The following is a 21,970-nucleotide window of genomic DNA, read 5'->3' on the forward strand; positions in this document are numbered from 1 at the left end:
TCATTACTTGAATTAGACTAGCAAAGGTCAATAGATTCAGAAGGCAACTACATAAACGAGTATTCTCTAAAATGATTTATTATCCTTGTAAAGTAGTCTTGTGTTCATTTTTAATAAACAGTGATAAAATCCCAACGCATATTTTGTTTCGGATTAGAAAGACATTTGACTTCTTACTGATCTTTCGTATTACTTGTACATATCTCAGAGACATAAGCGGAAGAAACAGTCATCAACGACAAAAAAAAAAAAAAAAAAAAAAAAAAAAAAAAAGATATTCCGCAGGCAACACAACGCAAATGAACACAGAGACAGATTTCCATTACTTTTATATGTCAAGACACAAAAGCAATCAATAGATGACAACATGTAAAAACATTTGTTACAGATAATTATATAAAAAAGGCAAAGATTTTTTTTGTTTTACTTCTTGCTACGTGAAAGAACTAATTTACAGCTGAGTTCAAACGCTGGCTGTGCCAATAATCCATCAAACAATTTCCATCTTCCAGAAAAACAAACCAAGCAATGTTGCTCATTTCCATTCACATCAGTCCATCTTTAAACACCATTCTAGCATCCAGGGTCACATGTATAACGATTCAGAGTGAGTGTGCGGATGTTGGTTCCACTTCTGCCTTTCACATCATATTGAACGCAATTAATAAGACGATCTCGGTTCAGCTTTTTCACTCTGAGAATTTATACCCTGCATCCCAAAGAACGACCCCAAGAATAATGAAAATGCCTCATTCTCCACTATGAGAAGAATCCCAATTTTGCTTTTTACCTCTACCAACTCACAAACAAGCATATAAAAAAATATTCCACAGAAACTCCATATTCAGAAAGTAAATTTCACATAAACTATTGACTAGTGAAAGGTTAACAGGAGAAACATGAACGAAAGAGGAACATAAGCATTACTCTTGCAAGACTCCTCTAAATGTCCAACAATATACAAGTTGGGAGGACCAAAAAAAAAAAAAAAACTTGCAAAAGACTATTTTATTCAGTATTCTCAAGCTTGTTTTTAAGTGGGTCATCTTTCTCCAGAGTACAAAAAGTTTATTCTAAATGCCAATTTCCAAATCATCTTTTGAAAGGTTTCTTAATATGGGATGTAAAAATACTGTGGCACCGGGGACAAGCTACCTCACAATCCCTTGAGCACACTCAGACTACAGGAATGAGCAAGAAACTGAGTTTTAAAACTGCGCTGATGCACATGTACGAGAGGGGAGGGGCTCTTTAAAAAAGAAAGAAAAAAAATAATACAAAAATAAACCACACACAGAGAGCTTCTGCATCACTGCTTACTGTTTTTGGGATTTTTTTTTCTTCTTTATACAAGATGTATTTTTGATGCAATGCAAAAAAGGTCATGTGTCCTCATCTACTAGGTTTGGAGTCCTTGCGTCCTTGGTACAAAATAGTACAGTTTTTAAATCTGTTCCTCTCACCAATGTATGAAGACACAGTGATGTAATAATGGGCTACTGGACTCAAGATTCAATGTACAATTACAGATTTGTCTTTCGAAGGAAAGAAGTCTTTTCCTCTGAAGGGTCACCAAGTGCTGCTGTTCATTTTCCCCCCCCACGCTCCACTTTTTGACAGGTCTTCCAGGTAGGACTTTATTGTTTGCAGTCCTGTTCAAATCTCCTTCCTTCTGCTGTCTGTGCCTAAACAGAGATGCGTCCCTCCCTGTCGTCTCGAAGAAAGAAAGAGAAAAAAAAACCAAAAACAAACCTTCAACTGACAAATGAGTGAAGATACTTTTTTTTTCCTTTTATCTATTGCTTGTATTGCAATAAGCCAAAATAAAAATACATAGAAAGGGAGGGGGGAAAAAAAAGCTCCAGAAACAACTAAAACAACCGGATTGAATGCTGCCATTTGAAATAGATCACACAAAATTGCTAGGAAGAGCAAAAAGTATGTGCTTTTAACGGTTTATCTGAAGGAACAGTTATGATTTAAAAGAAAACAACAAAAAATTTTTTTAAAATGAATCCAAGACGACGGAGGGATAAGGCGTCCATGGCACCAGAAATGTCCAGTGATCGGGGTGGGGCACAAAAAGATTATCTTGACTTTTTTTTTTCTTTTTTCCTGGTTATGCTGCCATTTCATATAGTAGATGTTACAGGTGTGGCAAGGACAAGGCATCGGCAGGAAGAGGAGGAATTCAGTCATGGGTCTTAGTCTCAGGGGGGAGGGGCTTCCTCATTGGTCAGCTCTGGCCTTTTTTGGACCGGTACCTTTCCTGCAGCAGAGAAGCAAACAGCGGTCAGGAAATATTCAACACTGCAAGCATCACACTACCTTAAAAGTATCCACCGATTCAGGAAGTGAGGTCAAGCAGGGATCATGTTCAAGAAACCGACATCACCTAGTATATATTTTAGACCAAGGTACATAGTCAAAAGAGATTCTCCGCTGAAAAATGAGGACTGGATTTATCCTTTTATGTGTGTCCTTCATAAGGAAGATTATGAAGATACTCACGCATCAGGAGATGAGACCGGTCTTTTTGCTGCAGGTTTGGCAGCAGATCCATCCTTACTGGTTTCTGCAAACCACAAATCAATCATAGCATACATTTAAGCCATGGTCTTGGGAGGGCCACAGCATTGCAGTTATGGTCCCTCATAGTTCCAACAGGCCTGAACCCAAATCCACTTAAAAATTCAAATTCAAATGCAATGACAGTAAATTTGATTTGAAAATTCGCTGTTAAGTCAGGCTCCATCTACAACACTGGCACCTCCTGTGTCCTCACCTTGCAACCACCTGACTTGCGTGGCTGGCCCGTATCCCTTCTCATTGCGGGCAGCGATGCGGAAGATGATGGCGGGTTTGGTGGTGTAGTCGATGTGGGCATTGGATAGGCTGGAGGTCTGCACCAGGCACGAGGGGTTGGGCCCGCAGTACACGCGCATGAAGGCCAGCTGCGCAGGAGCAGACGCCTTAGCCTCGGACGTCTGCGAGCTCTGGATAGCCAGGTACACGGAGTACTCGATGATCTTTCCTGATGTCACCGATGGTGGTTCCCAGGTAAGGTGGGCACCATCAGGGCTCTGGAGGAAGGGGGAGCAGGATGGAAAACCAATGTAAAAGGAGAGTTAGGGTAAAAGGAGCGTTAGGCTACGTCAAAAATGCTTAAAAGTATTTCTTTAGGTCAGGGAGAAGAGAGTTTGTCCTAAGGGCATACCTTGCTGATCTTAATGGCACACGGTGCTCCAGGGAAGCCAGGCAGACAGGTCTTGAATGCAGACACTTCAGAGAAAGTGCCACGGCCACAGGCGTTGACGCCAGCTACACGGAACTTGTATGCCGTGCCTGGAGCAAGCTCCACTTTCTTCATCTGGCTGTAGTCTGGTATGGTTCCCGAATCATCCTGCAACATCATTCCCAGTAAAGTCGTGTGAACACTGGACTTACTACTGCTGTTCATCTTATGCTCTCTTGCATCCACACATGCATATCACACAAATATCAGTTATGCTCGTTTAACTTAAAGAGAAGGCTATAATTTACAAGAACCAAATTGATTTCAACTTACATCCGTGACCTCAGAATCATCAGATGGCATGTAATAATGTGTGACAACCATGTTGGTCACTTTGACTATTCCAACATCAAACCACTGGTTTTCTTTCTTTACTGGCGGCTTCACAACTGCAGGGGGTGCTCCTTGCTTCTGTTAAAGAAAGGAGGGGGAAAATAAGACCAACCTGAGGAATTAAGACACTACAGCGCATCAACCTAATACATATCAGGTGGTTAGCTACAACAACAGCATAATGAGATTAGGCAGCTCACCCCAGCCGCAGTCTCAATACCGTTGGCCACCTCTGCAAGAGCAGTGGCTGCCTGCAGCTTGGCGGGGCTGGCCACCGTCATCGGCTGGGAAAGGGCAAACGTGCTGGATGGAGCCAAAGCTGCAAGAAAGAGTACCAACGAGTGTCATGAAGCTCATAAGAGTGGGCCCGGACAGAGTTTATGCCATGCCAGTAACACACAACTTTCCTCAGGTTGGACCCCCGTGGCCATTTCAGACAGGAGAGCAGTTTGACTGCTACAAGCATATTCTGAGTAATAGTATTACTGCAACAAATTATTACAGTATAAAGAAATACCAAGCTGTATTACCAGGATCCTTGTGGCTGTGAATTTAATGGGCTTCAGACTACAAAACTGGCTCTAGTGACCAACCACACATCGGACGCTGGGCCACACGGCATCCCCAAGCTTTTGGCAGACACGCTTTTACAGAGAGATTTACACATCTCAGAACAAATGCGACCTCAGTGTTATTAGCCCCATGTTCTGCCTGCTCTACCAGGTGAGCCACAGGAACACAGGAGTGTGTTACAGGGATTCTGGGTGTGATTATCCTGTCCTCACTCTCTGCTGACGTGCTGGGAAGAAGCTGAGCCACAGGTCCTGTCACGGCAGCGGCAGCTGCCGCCGCCGCCATCTCATGACCATTGCTCTCGGCTGAGGGGTCATTGAGGCTGTCGGCTGGGGCCAGGCCCTCGGTAGGCAGAGCGGCGGAGCCCGAGTCAGCTTCTTGGAGCTGGGCAGCGGCTGCGGCCGCGGCCTGGGCCTCCTGGAGCTGTTGCTGCTGTTGGACCAGAACGGCCAGCTCCTGCTGAGTGAGGACGATGGGGATGGTGGTGGATTGTTGGCCATCCTGCCCTCCGTCTCCTTCATCTGAGAGATAGACAGATGAGAGGGAGATAGGGAGATGGGGGAGGGAAGGAGAAAAAGGAGAAAAGGGAGATAAGGAGAAAGTGTATATGAGATATGATCAAGACAGACTACAAGGCCTGAGGTATATTCTGCATAGCCAGCAAACAAACAAAAATCATTTTCTTTTAACTCCTGTGACTCATGTTTCCATTACAGGTCAGCTTGTGTGGCGTTCACTCACTGAGCACAGCCTGTTGGGCTGCCTGCAGTACAGCCTGTATAGCGAGGGCCTGGGCCTGGGCTTCTTCTGTGGCGGCAGCCTGGGCAGCAGCCTCTGCCGCAGCAGTGACGGCCAGCTCCTCCGGGGTCAGCCCCGTCACCATCAGCGTGGCAGGCTGCCCCTCTGCTGACATCAGCTCCTGGGGCAGCGCCAACGCCTCAGAGTCCTGGCCCGCGAGACCCACGGCCTCTGCATCCTCACCACCCTGCTCCATCTGCGCGCACACATACAGGCACCCAGACCATAGTATTAGGAATACTAACACTATTTTAAATACAGAAGTCACTACATTAGACCACCTTTATTACACCCAAAAAGCCTGATGGCTAGAGCATTGAAAGAAAGATGCATGTATTTAATTGAAAACACATTTGTGTATCATTTGTGGGTGTGAATCAACTGTAAATCAAGTGTCAGCTAAAAATGAGTCACCCACCATAATTTTTCCAACCATAATTTCCTTCACATTGGTAAATGAAGAGCCTTACAAATCCACGCTTTTACAGTCCGTGCTTACACAACCATACAATTATAAATGCACAAATTGCTCAAAAGAACACAAATTTAAATGGGAAGGAGCACCTTAAAAAAAAGCAATTCTACTATGAAAAGAAAACAAGGGGTGTCAAAATGTTCCAATGTTTTAACTAAATAAAAATCAAAACCAAACAATAATCAAACAATGACATCATACCTCAGCCTGCTCGCCCTGGCCAGGCTGCGCTTCCATGGCAACATGCACCTGCAGCATGGTCCCTGCCTCGCCGGCGGCACCCTCTTCGATAGCAACGACCCTGACAGCCCCCTCTTCGCTCAGCTCGCCTTCAGTCTGCATGGGCTCGTCACCGGTGGCCAGCGCCTCGGACTCTCCCTGCTCCATCGCCTCGGCCTCACCCGAGGCCTCCACCATGGCAGCCGAACCCGCCATGGACGAGATCTCCTGCAGGGGGCAATGTCACAGGCAACAGCATGATGGGTATTGCATCAGTGAACACACACACACACACACACACACACACACACACACACACACACACACACACACACACACACACACACACACACACACACACACACACACACACACACACAATCTGATTGTGCATACTGTCCCATCAAACCAAATCAAACATTCAACCGTGATGCAGGGTATAAGGACCAACACTCCTGATTCTACTGAACTCAAGCCCTTGATGGGTGGAATCTGTTGTGTTAGACCACTTTATAAAAAGCATCAACAACACTACTCATATGATTGGAAAAAGATCAAAGACGTACCGGGACAGAAGGTCCTGGGGTGGGTGTAGCCTGTGTCACCGTGGTTACTGCTCTGCTCTGAATTGTGGGATTTGCTGGTTCTGTAGTTGATGTGGCTTCAGCCCCAGTGCCAGTGTCTTCTTGCCCTTCACCACTCTGATGAACTGCATGAAAAAGCCAACATCACTGAGCTGAACATACTGAAACTTCTAAACAGTCTAAAAGTTTAGACAGCAGAAACACAACTTCTCAAGTAGTTGGATATATACATCCACATACCTGTGCCGTCAGCTGACTCGAGGCTGCTGGTGGCGGTGGTGGTCGTGTTGGTGGTGCCCGTCTCATGGGTTTCGCAGGGTGGGTTGGAGCACACTCTCTGCACTGTATTGGTCTCCCCGCTGCCCATGCTTGAGGATGCCTGCGTGGCTGTGTTGGTGGTACCGGTCTCGTGTGTCTCACATGGCGGGTTGGAACAAACCTGCCGGACTCCTCCGCCTGCTACCGCAACTGTGGCTGTGTTGGTGGTGCCTGTCTCATGGGTTTCACACGGCAGGTTGGAGCACACTTGTGCCAGTTGCGTGGTGGTGGGCAGGGTCAGCGTGGCCTGCTGAGATGCTGTGCTGCTGTCCACGATCCCCGTCTCCTGGGAGCCCATGCTGCAGCTGGCAGTTGTGGCTGTGTTGGTGGTACCCGTGTCGTGAGTTTCCGATGGCGGATTGCTGCACACCTGTTGCACGCGGCCCATGTCGGCCGAAGCCATGGTCGCCGTGTTGGTGGTGCCGGTCACATGCGTTTCGCAGGGCGGGTTGGAGCACACCCGCTCTGATCCCATGTTGGCGGCAGCCGTGGTGGCAGTGTTGGTGGTGCCTGTCTCGTGAGTCTCGCAGGGTGGATTGGAGCAGACCAGAGTTACATCACCAGGTGTGTCGCCAACTTCTGACCCCGTGGTGGAGGGCTGCTCTGAGGTAGGTGACGCCAGGATGGAGACTGGGAGGTCCTGCACAGGCTGTGCCTCTGCACCACTAGGGGTGCTAATGAGAGTCACCTGAGTGGGCTGCGCAGCTGCCTGCAAGAGGAAAGCAATAATATGACCACTCACCATGCTCAGAAAATGAAAGGAGAAAAAGCAGCAAAGATCTATAGGGACCTTCCCTCAAACAGCAGCTCAATTCATATTTAAAAATAACAGATATTAACCGAATAGGAATATCCCATTTCTTTCTTTTGCGTTACCTGTATGGCCACGGTGGGTACGGTAGTCAGGCTCGGTTGGGCTGCAGACACAGTGATGGCTGTTGGGCTGATGACCTGACTGGAAAGTGTGGCAATGGTACCCAGGGTGGTTATGGGAGTAGCCAGGCTGGCGTTGGTAGTAGCAACACTGCCCCCTGCCAAAGTGGTGGAGACAGTGCCGGTCACGTTGCCCAGGGTAGTTACTCCTGAAACAAGGGGGTTGGAGGATAAAAAGTTATTTCAGAGGGAAAATATTCATTATAAATACCAGTTTGGTACAAGAAAGGTACGTTAGGGGACATGAGTATTAAAAGTAGAAACAGCACAATAAGAAGAGTAGGACTGGGCGATAAAACGATAATTACTTTGAAATAACTTCCTTCCATGTTTTTACAGACAACACGAAAACTCAGTGATAATGAGAATAGTGCCGCGGCAAACCAATCATGTGCCTGGAACAGTTAGAGCCACGTCAGATTTATGGACACATTACAGAACATAGGAGTAGCAGCCGGTAGCAGCCCAGATGCTAAACGAAAACTTGAACAATAGCATTACCAAACGGAACAACCCAAGACAACGCAAGGCTCAAAAGACGAAGAGATTGTTGACAGAAATGGCCCGAGAAATTCGGTAGTGTGGAGATTTTTGGGGGGTATTTAAAGTTCAACAAGAAGCAAAAGAAGCACTCTAAAGCATATTCCCACAAAGACAGGTAACTGTTTATGTATTAATACATACTTTATTTATTTATTCGGAACTGACTAAAGAATTTACTTTGTGTTCTCCTGTAAAACTTGACAGTTTTAAGAATTTAGATTTAAGATTTTAGAATTATGGTTTTATTTATTTGCAGTCAACAAAACAAATTGTGTTCCATAAAACTTGAAAGCTTTGACTGGTCAGAATTAAGACTTGTTTATTATACATATATATCCATCTTACGTGAAATACAGGTGTATAATGTTCAACTTCTGACAAGGAACCTTTCAGTTTGACAAAAACAGTGATTTGATTTATATCAAATGAATGATATTGACTGAAAAACAAATTGTGTTAAGATTTTTTCCATATCGGCCAGCCCTAAATAAAAGCATACGTTATATCAGGCATACCATAAAAATACAATGGGATTTTTAAAGAAACCTACAGCAGAGCTGTGAAGTTTTTACCTGTGGTTCCTTTTACCACTAGTGTGGTAACCGTGGGTTTGACAGCAGAGACAGTGCCAGGAGACACAAGGCGCACGCCACCCATAGGCACGGTGCGTAGAATGGTGCCAGGCTGCCCTGGCGCCCCCTTCAGAACAACCTGGGAAAAACCATGACACAAAGAATATTAATGTGGCTTGTTGATTGTTTGACAAAGTTAAAATTTACAATTTAGCAAGCTCCAACAAGGCCATGATGTCTAAAGGTCAAAAGGCAGCTCACCTGCGTGACCCCCTGTTGCCCGGCTCCTGCAGTCAATTTTGGCACAGCTGTGATAATTTTGCCTGGGGTGCCAGTGCCAGGCGTGACCATTTTTGTGGTGATGATGGTGATTGGAGACTTGATGCCAGGGCTACTGGTGGCACCTGCCAGGTACAGTTTAAACAAGTTTAATAAATAAACAATGCAAACAACATCCACGTCAACAGGCAACTTCAAATCAACACACCTTATTTTTCATCAAAATTTCTATAGACTGTCAATGGTCTTGTTCAAAACATACTGAAAAGCAAGTTGTGTCAGTTAATAGTTTTTTTTTGTTTTGTTTTGTTTTTTATACAGAAAGGCCATTATTGTATTATCATCATCATCATCATCATCATCTTAGCTTTTTCTGTACAAAACAACAAGCCAGTTCATCAAACCCCACTACCTGATCTCAGGTCTGACTCAGTGCTCTAAAATGAAAGAAAATGTGCTAGTCCCCACCTGCAGCTCCCTGCTGGATGGCAGACATGGGGATGGTCTTGATGATGGTGGTGCCAGGCTTGGTGGTGGTGTTAGGGGAGATGCCCAGGATGGTGGGTTTGGTGCCCGTGTTGCCTGCCTGTGTGGTCGTTATGATGGTAGTGGGCTTGCCATCTGCAGAGGTGACCAGTTTCAGAATGGTGCCTGCTGGCAAGGGACCCTTAGTCTGGGAGACAGGAGTGCAAGATCACCAAAACAAAAAAATTTAAAATCACAAATCATTTATCAAACCATGATACACTAATTCCCCATGCATTTTGGGTAAACACATAAAAGTATATGGTTTTTGGGGCAGTGTTGAGAACCACAACATGAGTGTGAACTCTCAAGATCCTGCTGTTCTGACCTGTATAATTTGAGTGACAGGACTGCTCCCAGCCTGTCCAGTGACTGCAGAGGTCTGTACTGGTTTGGTCTGTACCACAGACATCACCTTGCCCAGGCTAGAGATCTGAGGAAAAAAAAGGAACATCCAAACCTTGAGCACTCTGACAAGCCACTGTGCAAAGCTCCTGGGGTAAACACCATTACCAGGAGCAAAGCCTCACTCCTAGTGAGCCTAATGCATCTGGTGTGTAGACAGCAGCATTAGACACAGAGAACTAGAAGTACATAAATGACAAAGCATGCAAAACAAACTTAGTAACAAAAGACCACAGAAATTTCTGGTGATGCAGAAAAAATGCTAAAGGGGAGAGGAAAGAAAAAAAATGAAACACCTTCAAAAGGAGTTGGTCACAAGATTTAGTCTATTGAATGTACCTATGCTCAAACAACAATTCTCTAATTTCATCAAAATATACAAGCCAAATCATTCTGGTTACTCCTTCTCACCAGAGTCCCACCGCTGCCCACAGTGAGTGGGCTCTTGACCAGGGTGATGGTTTTAGTGACTCCTCCAACCACAGTGGTGACCACCTGGGCCTGCTGAGCTACTGTCACAGTGCCAGATTTGTGTACGGTGATGATGGGACGCGTTGGGGTGTTGGGGGTGGAGATGCTCGATGTCCCCACCTGAGCGGCAGCTGTTTTCAGCATGCGGGTCGCTGGGTTACTCACCTGGGATAGCAAGAGAGATGTTAACACTTCATTACATATGAAGACAAGCAGAACACATTCGACAGATATAGGACATACAAACGATTTGAAAGGAAACCAATTGTACTTTTGTGTTACACAATTTGTTAAGTTAACTCCATGATCTTGGAAAGACATCTACTTTCATGTGGTAGATAAAATGATGAGTCATTTTTCAGTTTACTTCATCTTTGACATATACCTCTAAGCTTCTTCTCTTAGCACAGGGGCCTACTGATCTATTACTGAGAGTAACATGGGTCTCCACAAAAAAAAAAAGAAAAAAAAAGAAAAGATTTTTAAAACACTAAATTACTTTTAAACACCTCACTTTCTTGTTTCCAACTGTAAATATCCAGAAGGGTTCTAAATAAATAAAAGTAAATTAGAAAAAAAAAGGGGGGTGGGGGGGGGGGGTGGCTCACCATTACTGGCGAGGCTACTTTCACTGTAGCAGGCAGACTTGTGGACCCTGGGGTCACAGCAACAGTCTTCACTATGGTGGCTCCTGCAGGAACATTCAGCACAGTGGTCGCGGAGGAGGGTGGAATCTTCTGGGTGGCGGCAGCAGCAGCTGCCAGAGCAGCCATGCCACTCATCTGGGGGCTGCTACCAATTGGCTAAAGTAAACAATGAAATTAAAGAAAAATAAATGATTGGTGGAAAAGTAGACACAGAAGACCAGGAGAGATTCAGATTTCTCTGCAGAAAAAAAGGATCCATTGTAAGGTGAAAGCAGCAGCACCATCCTGCATACTCAATCATAAGGTGCGTTTCACATTATTGTGCTTCTGGGGGAAACTGGAGCTCGGTTAGAAATTACATCAGAGGTCACATACTGTTCCCTGAGTGCTCTGTGCAGGGACGACCATACGGACTCCAGCAGGAAGCGAAGCAACAGTGACTGGGGATTTTCCCCCTTGATTGGCCTGACGCACAGTGACAATGGAGGTCCCCGCGGTGGACTGAGGTGCAGCGACTTTCAGAATGGCTGCAAAAGTACAGAGAGGAAATATAAACAAATCACCAAAAACAACAATAAATAAATGTTAATGATTTCCATATAAACAATGCATGCCAATTCTTATAACCATCAATGGCCTGCTAATGTTGCAGTTTATTGATGTCGCTTTTGGCCAGAATGGTGACTAAGCTTGACTAGAACTTTCCAGTTTCAGTAAACACCTTCAAATCAATCCTAGCCAATAATAATTTAATATTCATTCAACCACAGTACTATACAATTTGGTATTGTTCAAGCACTGTGCAGTCCTAACTCCTACCTGGGCCTCTGGGTGAGGCTGCCGCAAGTGGACTCCCAGGTGTGGAGGCGATGGGTGAGGGGACCTGGGGCACAAGCGTAACCCCAGTCAGGGGCATGCTCTGGGAGGCAGGAGCAGCGGCGGCCGGGGCGGGGCTTTTAGGAGAGTTGGCAGGCAGAGAGGAGGAGGTGGGAGAGGCCACACTGGGCGAGGTGGCTGCAGTTGCTGCTGGGATGTCGTACTTCTGCAGCTGCAGAAGGTAGGTGTCGGCAGTGGGCACCGGCCCCCAGCTCACCTCCAGAGAGTTGGTGTTGGCACGGACAAGCTGCACACGCGACGGAGCCTGGGGACGCTCTGCAGGAAACAGTGGGTTTTCAACGGTTGTAAAAAAGCACACAAGAAGCACTAATGCCATGGGCATTGTGCGCAACTCCCATTATGCAGTATTTCTTGTAAATAACCTCACATACCCCCCCAGAAAATTACAGAATAAAACTAAAGGATGCAAAGAGAGAACTCAGGCAGAGTATTAAATTGTGGTAACATAAAAGAACACCATCCAGATTATAATTCATGTTGAACTACTCCTTTCTGAGGCAACTCAGCCAGATGAACCCACCTGTCTCCAGGTACCAGAGGTCTTTGCAGCACACCTGGTTGTTCCAGGCTTTGCGGTAGCCATCCCTGCCGCTCCAGACATACAGCCTGGAGTTGATGGCTACAGAACAGTGTCCCGCTCGAGCCCTTGGGATGTTGTCTTCCAAAGTGTCCATTAAAATGGATTCCCAGGTCATTGTGTCTGAGAGAGAGAGAGAGAGAGAGAGAGAGAGAGAGAGAGAGAGAGAGAGAGAGAGAGAAGCATTCACCCACCCCCACAATATAATCAGGTATGATTATTGCATTGAAGCTGTACAGTGGTAGAGGGTTTTACACATTTCTGAACAAATTTACCCCATCGTCAGATGGGTTGCAAATTAGCGCATTACCAGAAACCTACCAAGATTCAGGCATGCTAGTGTGTTTGTGCACTTCCACTCCTTCTCATGAGTAGCCACTTTCACGTCATCCATCACCAAAGGCACCCAGCCACCAAATACATACATTCTAGAGTAATCAGCAATAGTACATTAACTGTAAATCCAGTCACTATTCATGCCTAAACAGTTACAAAACATACCTTTCCCCCCCTTTTGATTTCTAGAAGACTAAAGTTTAAAAAGAGGTATTCATGGATTTTAAAGCCACAAATGCATAGGCAATGTTAAGCAATAAAGCATAAAGGCAGCTTTAACTAAAAGATATGTTTGCAAGGTGCCTAATACAGTTTGTCTATAACTGGAAGATATAAAGAGACAACATATCCCAGGTGCATAACAACCCAGAGGTACAGCGTTTTAAAGGTGCTGTTTATCTTGCCCTAGTTAAAACAGCACTCACTTGTTGGTTATGGTAGTAGCTGAGTGGAGGCTGCGAGGGAGGGGAGCCATGCCACTGATGGTGGGCTTATTCCATGTCAGAGTGTCTGCAGGACAAAACGTGTTTATGAAATATTCATTCAAAGCTGCTGGAAAACAGTAGACTCTGTAGGCTGGTCCCATTACAGAAACAGACCACAAATTGTTTTTGAAACATAATTAAAATTTGTTTTTAATCATTTTTAGATGAAAATTTCTTTTCTTAATGTGAGGTGCTGGTATCCCACAAAGGTGTTTGTTTAATTTATGCTCATTAGGCTGTTTGAAGTTCCTACCAAGTACAAATCAACATCATTGCTCACAATGTTGTCATTTATTTGCATCAGATAAAAAGAATTGTACATGTTCTATGCATTAATTGCAAATGTTATCAGTTTGCATTTCCCTATTCAAAACTATTGTTTAGTATTTTATACTTTATATAAAGTATCTTTAAATATTTTCTACTTTAAATAAATCTACCATCTGCTTCTTCCAAGTGGACATTAGCTAAAACGTTACAAGACACCACCATTCTCAGTTTCTCACCTATGTCCAATGTCCAGAGGTCTCCAAGGCGACAGCCACTCATGCCTCCATAGATGACAAGGCGAGACTTCTTGGAGGCCTTCTCTGTGTAAACCACAGCAGTGTGGCTTTCGCGAGGAGGGGGCAGAACCCCATATGTGATGGGGATATCCCAGCCTGCCACGTTCGACCCAGGACGCAGCTCAAGCGTGTACAAGTCGTTTAGGTATCTGCGTGTGAGGGTTGGGAAAATTGACATTACTGTTCTGTAATTCTCAGCAAATCCAGTCTGAGGCAACAGACAATCAGCTGCTATTCCAAATCACTCGCATATTTTCAGTGAACACCACGGCAGAGCATGAAAGGTGCTGAAAGCGCATAAATTTACACCTCATGGAATGTGAAAAAAAAAAAAAGACACAAAGGTGTAAAATACGTCAAATTGGCTGCCTACCTTGGAATATTGTTTTTGGGGTCCTCGCTGTCATTGGCAAGACCTCCAAACAGATAGCATTTGTTTCCCACCAGAGAAAAGCTGTGGCCCAGGCGGGGACATGGGGGTGGGCCATTCTTTGGAGCTTTTGGCTTCAGCCTTTTCCACTCCCATCTACTGGCCTGCAAAAAGAAATCACATTCAGCTTGACTAAAGCAGAGCACTGCCATTTTGTTAGAAACAATAAACCTTGGTGAGGGTTGCATGACAATGGCAAATCTCTCAGTATGAAAGGGGTAACGCTCAGTTATTATAAAATGCATGATCCACAAACACCACACAGTAAAAATTAATTGGCAATTCAAAATGTTTGTAAGATGTAATTGTTGGGCTATCAGGTACTTGGCTATATAGTCAGATGCTCTTACTGCTCTAAAACAGTAAACTTAGCTCATGATCAACCTAATGAAAGTAGCAGATGGACCTCTAAACTTTGCCAGATAGAGAAGGTATGAGACATACACCAGTTATTCATTGTAAAGATTAAGAATTAATCAAGTTAATATTTGGCAATTACCTGTAGCTCATAGAGATCATTACTGTATTTTCCATATTCCACCATGCCTCCAAATACCAGAAGTCGGGTGCCATCACACACAAACCCATAAGCAGCACAGCCAGGTGGAACATCACCTCTGACAGCTGGAATAAACCACTGATTGGTTGCTGCAGTGGAACAACCAAGACATTGGTTAATAACATTCCAGTGTAATGAACCAACACATAGAAGCCCCCCCCCCCCCCCCCCCGCGCTTTTATAGACAGTATTACAAAACAGTGGGATAGTTGTAATCTTTTAAGACTGTATGATTAACCAGTGAAATACAACACGTGACTTGACTTAGCAACAATTAAGTTTATTCTACATTTCTTTTTCACAGCTTTCCAGGAACTTAGTGTAGCCATGATGCCGCGTTTCATATTAAAACAGGCACATCAGGCAAAAACAAATCAACAGTATCGTAAATATTTACAGAGCAATGCGGGAATTAAGGGGGGGGGTGGAGTTTGTTGACGTGATGACGTAGTCTGTTCTATTAACCCGCCATTTCTCTTTGCATTTTTCCCTCCATTCTACGTTCTCGCGGGCTGGCTAGACGTCTCGCGGCGACAGGCTAGCTCAAAAAATCTTAGCTTTCTAACTAGCATTAGCCGACGCTTTGAAACTGCTAACAGCGTGATGGCTAAGATAGCCATCCAAGTTATACAATTCCGGTAACACCACTGCGGTAGCTTTTCATACAACAACAAGCAGCTCTAAATATTATGCAGCACTACTATCACGACAAGGACATTTATTACACTGAGTAGTTTACAGCAATTGCTGAATATAAACACACCTCAATAGTAAATAAATAAATATCTGGCTAGCTAACAACCGAATGTGCATTACCAACACTACGGGAGTACAACTGCAGTATTTTATATGGTAACGTTAGCAAGTTAGCTAACGAGGATCTGTAGCTAGCGTATCACCAACTGCTCTTATTTGCGTAACAAGATCAGACGATCGACATGACAACTCATGCACAAAATATTTCACATGTAAGACTTTCACACAATAAGTATCTAGTTATGTTAATTAAATAGACAGCCGAATAAATAAATCCGACGACTTAACCATTGCTTTACAGCCAAATCTATTTAGCAATGCACCTGGCTATCTTGCTAGTCGTTAGCTAGCTTGGTAACTAGCTAACGTATTACTCAATTTTTATTTTACTCCAGCGGCTTATCATTTGATTTCATTTACGTTGTATGCATATATCGGTATTGATTCTGTGTAAATTATGTAAGATATTACCTGTGTTATATACGTGGAGTTCATCGACAATTCCTTCATTACCTCCTCCGAAAACCACCATAAGCTCCTTAATCGCGACAGCCCGATGGCCGTGTCGAGGGCGAGGAACCGGGCCAGACCACCCGAGTACCCGCTTCCACCGCGGCTGTAGTACCGAACCCGAAGTCCCAGACGTCACGGTACCAGAAGAAGCCATTTTCCTCTTTAACGAGAAACAAATCCAATTCAAATTGGTTTACCTTAGATATTACAAATTCTGTAATATTACACAATGTAACTTCTTCAGTGTAGCTTCTTAGCCAGTTATTAGCCAGCTAGCTAACAGGAGTTAATTCCCTCAGTGCTAACTGGGTTAGCTAGCAAGTCGCTAAAGCTACAATAGTTGTGACAGCCAAGTAGGTCGATATAAGTGCAAATAATCACCTAATCGTGCCTGATTAATTCTTTTCTTAAAACAAAGCAACTAGTCCATTATAATTTAGTGCTACACTGGAGCACTTCAAAATAGCAACAGCTCGCCAACTAACTAGTTTTTAAACAGGTTAGCAGACCACACAAATGTAGCCAGCTAGCTAAAATCCATGGAAGCCGCCATTTTAGCGGTAGACGCTTTGCAACAAACAGACACGCCGGTAAAACAAACTAATATCTTCGGGATTTTTGTTAGATTGCCGCAGCCTTGTGCATCATGTGCAGTCATTCGCAATGCAGATCGTCTCCCCCCCGCATTCATCAGAGATCACTTTCAAGAAACTCCCGTTTGTCTGTTAGTTATCTTCAAGAGAAAAGCGGTGCGAGTCCATGGGTGTCGCCATCTTGTAGCTTTGCTAACAACTAAACAAACCAGTCAGCAGCCCGTAGCTAATGGTAAAGGTAATCATGGCAAATGTTAATAATGGTGACTATAATAAGTACTGTTAAAGATAATAATGTAGCTAATGGTAACGGTAATAATGTACCTAATGGAAAAGATAATAATGGTAATATTATAGCTAGGTTGCTAGATGGCTAAGCTAGTGGGCTAGCTAACGTCAGAACAAAAATGGGCGGTGAACCCCCGCCGCCCCCCCAAAAAAACGAATTTTATACCAGCTAGCCAGATATATTTTTGTTAATTATTAAATTAATTTAAGAATATGACTATCCATCATGACCGCATGAGAATAAATACTGCTTCAATTATCTCCACGCTGTAAAATTGTTATTATTAATGTTTTCTTAAATTAGTTTAAGATTTTCGATGTTCATGCCTCTCCTGTCTGGGTGCCGCCATCTTGACCAAAAAACCAAACAATCCTCTCCTATCAAAATGCGCCTCCATCGCTAGCTAGCATGCTAACCGTTTTCAAGGTCTACGTTGAAATATAGCCATAATCAAAATAATATATGTAGGCAATATTGCAACTGAAAAGCAAACACGAGTGTCGCAAATAATAAGTTGCTTGTGCTAGCTGGCTATTAACTTAGCCATGCGCTAGCTGAAATATTTAGCTAGCTAGGTAGCTTAAATGGCTGCCACGGCTAAATAAACCTCTGCGGAAACAATCAGTATGACAGAAAAAATATTACATGTTTAATTTTTGGTGTTTTTATTCACTCATCATGGAGAGTGGCATTATGCGTATTTTACAGTTCCCTCTATTATTGTTCTACCTCTAGATTCTTGCTAGCTTCCCTCAAGAAAAATGGCGGATGTACCGTTAGCCGTCATCGGAATGGTGCAAAGTATTTAGACTGGCTCATCTCGTAGCATAAAATACTTACTCGTTCCGAGTTGTAATTTTAATAATAAATTCGAGGGAGACACTCAGTAAACGAATTCAACCCCGCGTATGTCTTTTTCTGTAGATATTGCTAACTCTACATCCTTTCATGCCGCCCAGGAAGCCGCCATCTTCTTGACAACCCCTTCGGTAATTATGTCCACAGCTCCTTTGCCTCAGCCACTAGTGCAGATGGCGAAATCTTTTTGCGCTCTCCGTAGAGCCTTCATTTTTAACGGTACGGCGGTGCACTATCATATAATCTAAACGCTATCGTAGTGCGATATACTCATCATTGCATTTGGCCCGTTATCCCACTGTTTTTCCTTTCCTGACCAAGCAGAAGATAGCTAATGAAAAACACTGTTAAACTAAGTATTGCATTCCGGTTGGGTTTTATAGTCGCAAAATTTCTTAAATACAAAGATTTTACAAACAATAAACATAAATGATCGTCTAATGTAGACAACAAAAAGTATACATGCTCGACTAGATATTTAATATTTTAAATTTAACATGTTAATATTTTATTTTTTTCAAGATTTAATATCTACCATAAAACCAGTATTGGAATATCAGTGCAATACAGTTGACAGAATGGTTGGGTTAGCATAGTGCATCAAGTCACTCACTGTGAGAAACAAGTTTAGTGGACTGTTTCTGCAGTAAAACTAGCTAAACCTCAAAATAGCAACAACAAAAAAAAGTGATGTGAACATGAATACAAGAAAAGTAAATATAACCTTTTAATGTGTTGATATTTATAGAAAAATCACAAAGACAACACTGTGCAACACTGTCTACATCACTGCATACATTCTGAACATAAACTGTCAAAGTGTAAACTAATTTAAAAAACATGAAACGGAGATTTTTGGTCGTGTCAACCCCCCCCCCCCCCACACATTAAATCAATCAGCCAAATACACATATTTAAAAGTACATTACACATGATGTTTAAGTGTAAGGACTGCCCATAATATGTTGAACCTGGCTGATGGCCAGATTTTACCAGTGTGTGTTCAGTCTTTATTGAATAAGACATTCTAAGCCCTGGTGCTAAACTTAGTACATGCACCTTATCCAGTGTCCCTTTTTAAGAGTTTCAACATTAAATCTCACAACAATACTGCACATTCTTGTCATAGTTCATAAATGAGCATTCTGCAATGCAGTGGTTACATAACACACAATTTGCTTTTGTCATGTATATTATTGTCTGTAGTTCAATAGTAGACAGTAGTAGTCAAAGTAACCATTTGCTGTTGAGAACTTTAATTTTAGGAAGTCGCGACCACCACCTAAAGTCTGTTGTGTCTGATTTCTTCTTAAGCGTTGGTTCTATTGCTGTACCTCAGCAGGAGAGGGAGTAAGTGCTGGCCTTGAACTTCAGTATGAGTCAGTTCCAGTGGCCTAGCTAGCAAACTCATCGCTCTCTTCTGGTTCCCTTGTTTGAGTATTCCTCACTTCATCTGCAATGGTGAGCATAGTTCATTAAAGCATTTCAAAGATATACCAATATGTAAGCCCCTTTATTGTGTAAATCATGATACAAAATAAAAAATGTTTTAAAGCCACAAAACCAAATTTTGTAGCCATTCTGAGATGAACAGTAACCAGTCAACATATTTCCACATTTCCAAAATTTGTTCAGAATTATCTAGGGCAGTGGTAGCGCAATACTAAGGTACATGACTAAGGGCCCTTAATCCGCAATTGTTCAAATTGTACTGTCATAATTTTAAGTCGCTTTGGATAAAAGCGTCAGCTAAATGCCATAAATGTAAATTTGTAAGGTCTTGAAAAACATCTCCAGTGTGTAGCACAAGCTCTACCAAGCTATGACTTACTTTCTTCCTGTTTGAACAAAAAAGACTGGACCTTATTGATTTCATAAGTCTTGAGATATCTGGCAGTTACAGAGATCAGTCACTTAGCTACCAAATTATAATCATCTTTTGAGTGCAGCTTTGTTTCATAAATGCACATAATGAATGTAAATGTTTGATAGATTTCCATCTGTATGGCTTTCTGAGAATATACAGTCACTATTCACCTACAGAACTTACATGGAGTGGCTGATGACAGAAGGTCTGAAGTTGGGATTCTGCCTTCCTCATAAAGTGCCATTTTCTCTACAAAGCGCTGCCTGACTGGATTAATAACAACTCTCTCATCTGCAAAAGCAGAAATTCACAGGGTAGGATGGGGTGGCAGAAGTTCAACTGAAACTCGATTTTAGGTTGAAATAGAGAGATTTCTTAAGTGCCAACTATTTTTTTGTAATACATTAAACTTCAAGCTTTTACCTGAACTGACACTGGATAGGGGTGGTGTAACTATTGAGAAGCTACTTGACTGTGAGACATTAAGATCGCCGTGTCCACCAGGACATTTATTGCTCTGAGATGCGCATGGAGACGCCCAACACTGCGAGAAGCCCTGACTCTCATCAGATTCACAGGGTGCATGAACAGAGTTATGCAGCTCATTCCATGATCCTTCACTTCTTCCTGACTTGGGGTCTTGTGAATGAGTCACTGCCGAAGAGGGACAGGGGGAGCTATGTTTGTGGGTGCAGCAGTAAGTGTCCTCTTGGGGACCGAGCTTAGAGAAGCGATGAGTGAGAGAGTCCAGAGAGCAGTTGTCAGAGCGCAGTGAGTTTGGGGGAGATAGATGGGGAGGAGCAGGAGATGTTTTGACTATGCCAGATCTGCAGAAGTCCTTCAAGCCTGCATACACATCTTCAACCGTTTTAAAGACCTGGTAAAACAGAATATTCTACTTAAAATTAATTCCAGTATAAAATTGTGAATGTAAACAAAAAAACAAGCATATAAAAAGAGTTGTACATCTGTCAGTTAGCAAGGCTTATGTACAAAATACATTTTTAAGGATATTAAAATTAGTACCCACTTAAGCATCAGTAGTAAGTTACCTGAAGTAGATTATTTGTTCATATAGTACTAGTCTGAAGTTGACACACGAGAATGTTTTTCAGTCTTAAATGCATTTTAATCTAATATTTTATATGATTACATTTGTTTCCAACACAAATATAAATAGTGAAACTTAACCTACATATGAATTTTTCCTATGTAAAAAACAAAACAAAAAAAAAAAACAAGAAAAAAAATTCCCTCTGCAAATAGTTTTTTTATTCAGAACTTCAGTCTCACGCTAGAAGTAGTAATCAAGCGTAATAAAAGGGAGGATTCTTTGAAGAATCTAAAAACTAAGACAGTGAATATTTGTTTAACACAGCATAATCCCATGTTATTTTATAAACTTTACTATAAAAAATATGAACACGCAAGTCAGATACCAGAACCTTTGCATCTAATGCATTATCAAGATAAACATACATTTACATGATCAATAATCACGAGTCCCTCTCACCCCATCCCACTGTATTAATGTCGTGCTTGACCTCCAAGAGTACAAAAATTAAACTGATTCAGTGCAAATTTTTATTCCAAATGGATTATAATACAACTTGATATGCCAATGCTGATGACTTTTAAATATTTACTTAGCATAACAGTCTATTGCAAATAGTAACACTTTTTGCACACATTATTGCATGCATTATTGTGAACCGCAGGTTGGCGTTGTATAATGACCACTACCTTATATTTAAAAAGTCAAATATTTAATTTCTTTTACTGGCTCATGCATTATCTTACACTTCTCCATCAATGCCTCATCTTACACATCTGTATCACCTATTAGAATTACAAAGATGTATTCCACTTCTATTTTAGTGTGGCACTCCAAAAGAAAATCAGCAAAATTGCAGCATTTAATATTATTAAGGACGTTGCTTCTTGTTGTTAAGTGTCTAATGTTGTAAAAAATGTAATTTTATTCATTTTGGACTTAGTTTTGGTAAATATATATGAAACTACTTAATTAAATTAAAACATACATCATAAGTGGTGTGATGGAAGAAAACCATGGCTGACCTACCTCGGTCATCAGAGGTCTTTTCTTTCTTCGTCGGTCTAGGCAGCGGCAGGCCAGCTGAGAGATTTCCCTGGACCCATGAGGGGCAGACAAGCCGTCTTTCAGCAGTTTAGGATCCAGATGTTTTGTACAGATGTTTTCCGCTGCCTGAGAAAAGCCTGTCTCCTGAGAATACTTCCTTTTACTGAAGTCTC

At 42.7% G+C, this 21,970-nt stretch overlaps 2 protein-coding genes across 5 annotated transcripts in view; both read right to left on the bottom strand.

Moving 5' to 3' along the window:
- Positions 1-60: 60 nt before the first annotated feature.
- hcfc1b (host cell factor C1b) lies at positions 61-18,084 on the bottom strand. Of its 2 annotated transcripts, none has more exons than XM_027007602.2 (28): positions 17,812-18,084; positions 16,048-16,249; positions 14,761-14,909; positions 14,205-14,365; positions 13,772-13,980; positions 13,206-13,290; positions 12,766-12,872; positions 12,388-12,567; positions 11,790-12,122; positions 11,346-11,497; positions 10,932-11,126; positions 10,264-10,488; positions 9,776-9,880; positions 9,391-9,595; positions 8,905-9,047; positions 8,644-8,782; positions 7,472-7,677; positions 6,518-7,304; positions 6,260-6,402; positions 5,676-5,921; positions 4,943-5,195; positions 4,414-4,722; positions 3,829-3,947; positions 3,569-3,706; positions 3,218-3,403; positions 2,786-3,083; positions 2,512-2,575; positions 61-2,269 (listed from the first exon to the last, which is right to left on the bottom strand). In XM_027007602.2, the coding sequence occupies exons 2-28, from the start codon at positions 16,241-16,243 to the stop codon at positions 2,230-2,232; spliced, it is 5,373 nt and encodes a 1,790-aa protein (XP_026863403.2). In that variant the 5' UTR covers positions 16,244-16,249; positions 17,812-18,084; the 3' UTR covers positions 61-2,229. The 2 variants fall into 2 exon arrangements, with proteins under 2 accessions (XP_026863403.2, XP_035377804.1); XM_035521911.1 differs by lacking the exon at positions 17,812-18,084 and adding an exon at positions 16,471-17,291.
- Positions 18,085-18,712: 628 nt separating this feature from the next.
- Positions 18,713-21,970, bottom strand: part of irak1 (interleukin-1 receptor-associated kinase 1) — an 8,691-nt gene continuing 5,433 nt past the window's right edge. The window contains exons 11-14 of one of the 3 annotated variants that reach the window (XM_027007583.2): positions 21,780-21,970; positions 20,120-20,573; positions 19,880-19,987; positions 18,713-19,282 (exon numbers count right to left, since the gene is read on the bottom strand). The exon at positions 21,780-21,970 is cut by the window's right edge and continues 34 nt beyond it. In XM_027007583.2, the coding sequence (XP_026863384.2) occupies positions 19,224-19,282; positions 19,880-19,987; positions 20,120-20,573; positions 21,780-21,970 (812 nt within the window). In that variant the 3' untranslated portion in view covers positions 18,713-19,223. Of the gene's footprint in view, positions 19,283-19,879; positions 19,988-20,119; positions 20,592-21,775 lie in introns of those variants that run through there. The other 2 variants (XM_027007582.2, XM_035521795.1) reach the window with 2 other exon arrangements.

This window comes from Electrophorus electricus, chromosome 23 (assembly GCF_013358815.1).
Source record: "Electrophorus electricus isolate fEleEle1 chromosome 23, fEleEle1.pri, whole genome shotgun sequence".
Lineage (NCBI taxonomy): Eukaryota > Metazoa > Chordata > Actinopteri > Gymnotiformes > Gymnotidae > Electrophorus > Electrophorus electricus.

Coding starts and splice junctions, on each gene's coding strand:
- hcfc1b (XM_027007602.2), bottom strand. CDS start 16,243: ATGGCTTCTTCTGGTACCGTGACGTCTGGGACTTCGGGTTCGGTACTA. Junction 3,084..3,217: donor GTGCCATTAAGATCAGCAAG/GTATGCCCTTAG, acceptor CCCTTCCTCCAG/AGCCCTGATGGTGCCCACCT. Junction 2,576..2,785: donor GCAAGTCAGGTGGTTGCAAG/GTGAGGACACAG, acceptor TGTGGTTTGCAG/AAACCAGTAAGGATGGATCT.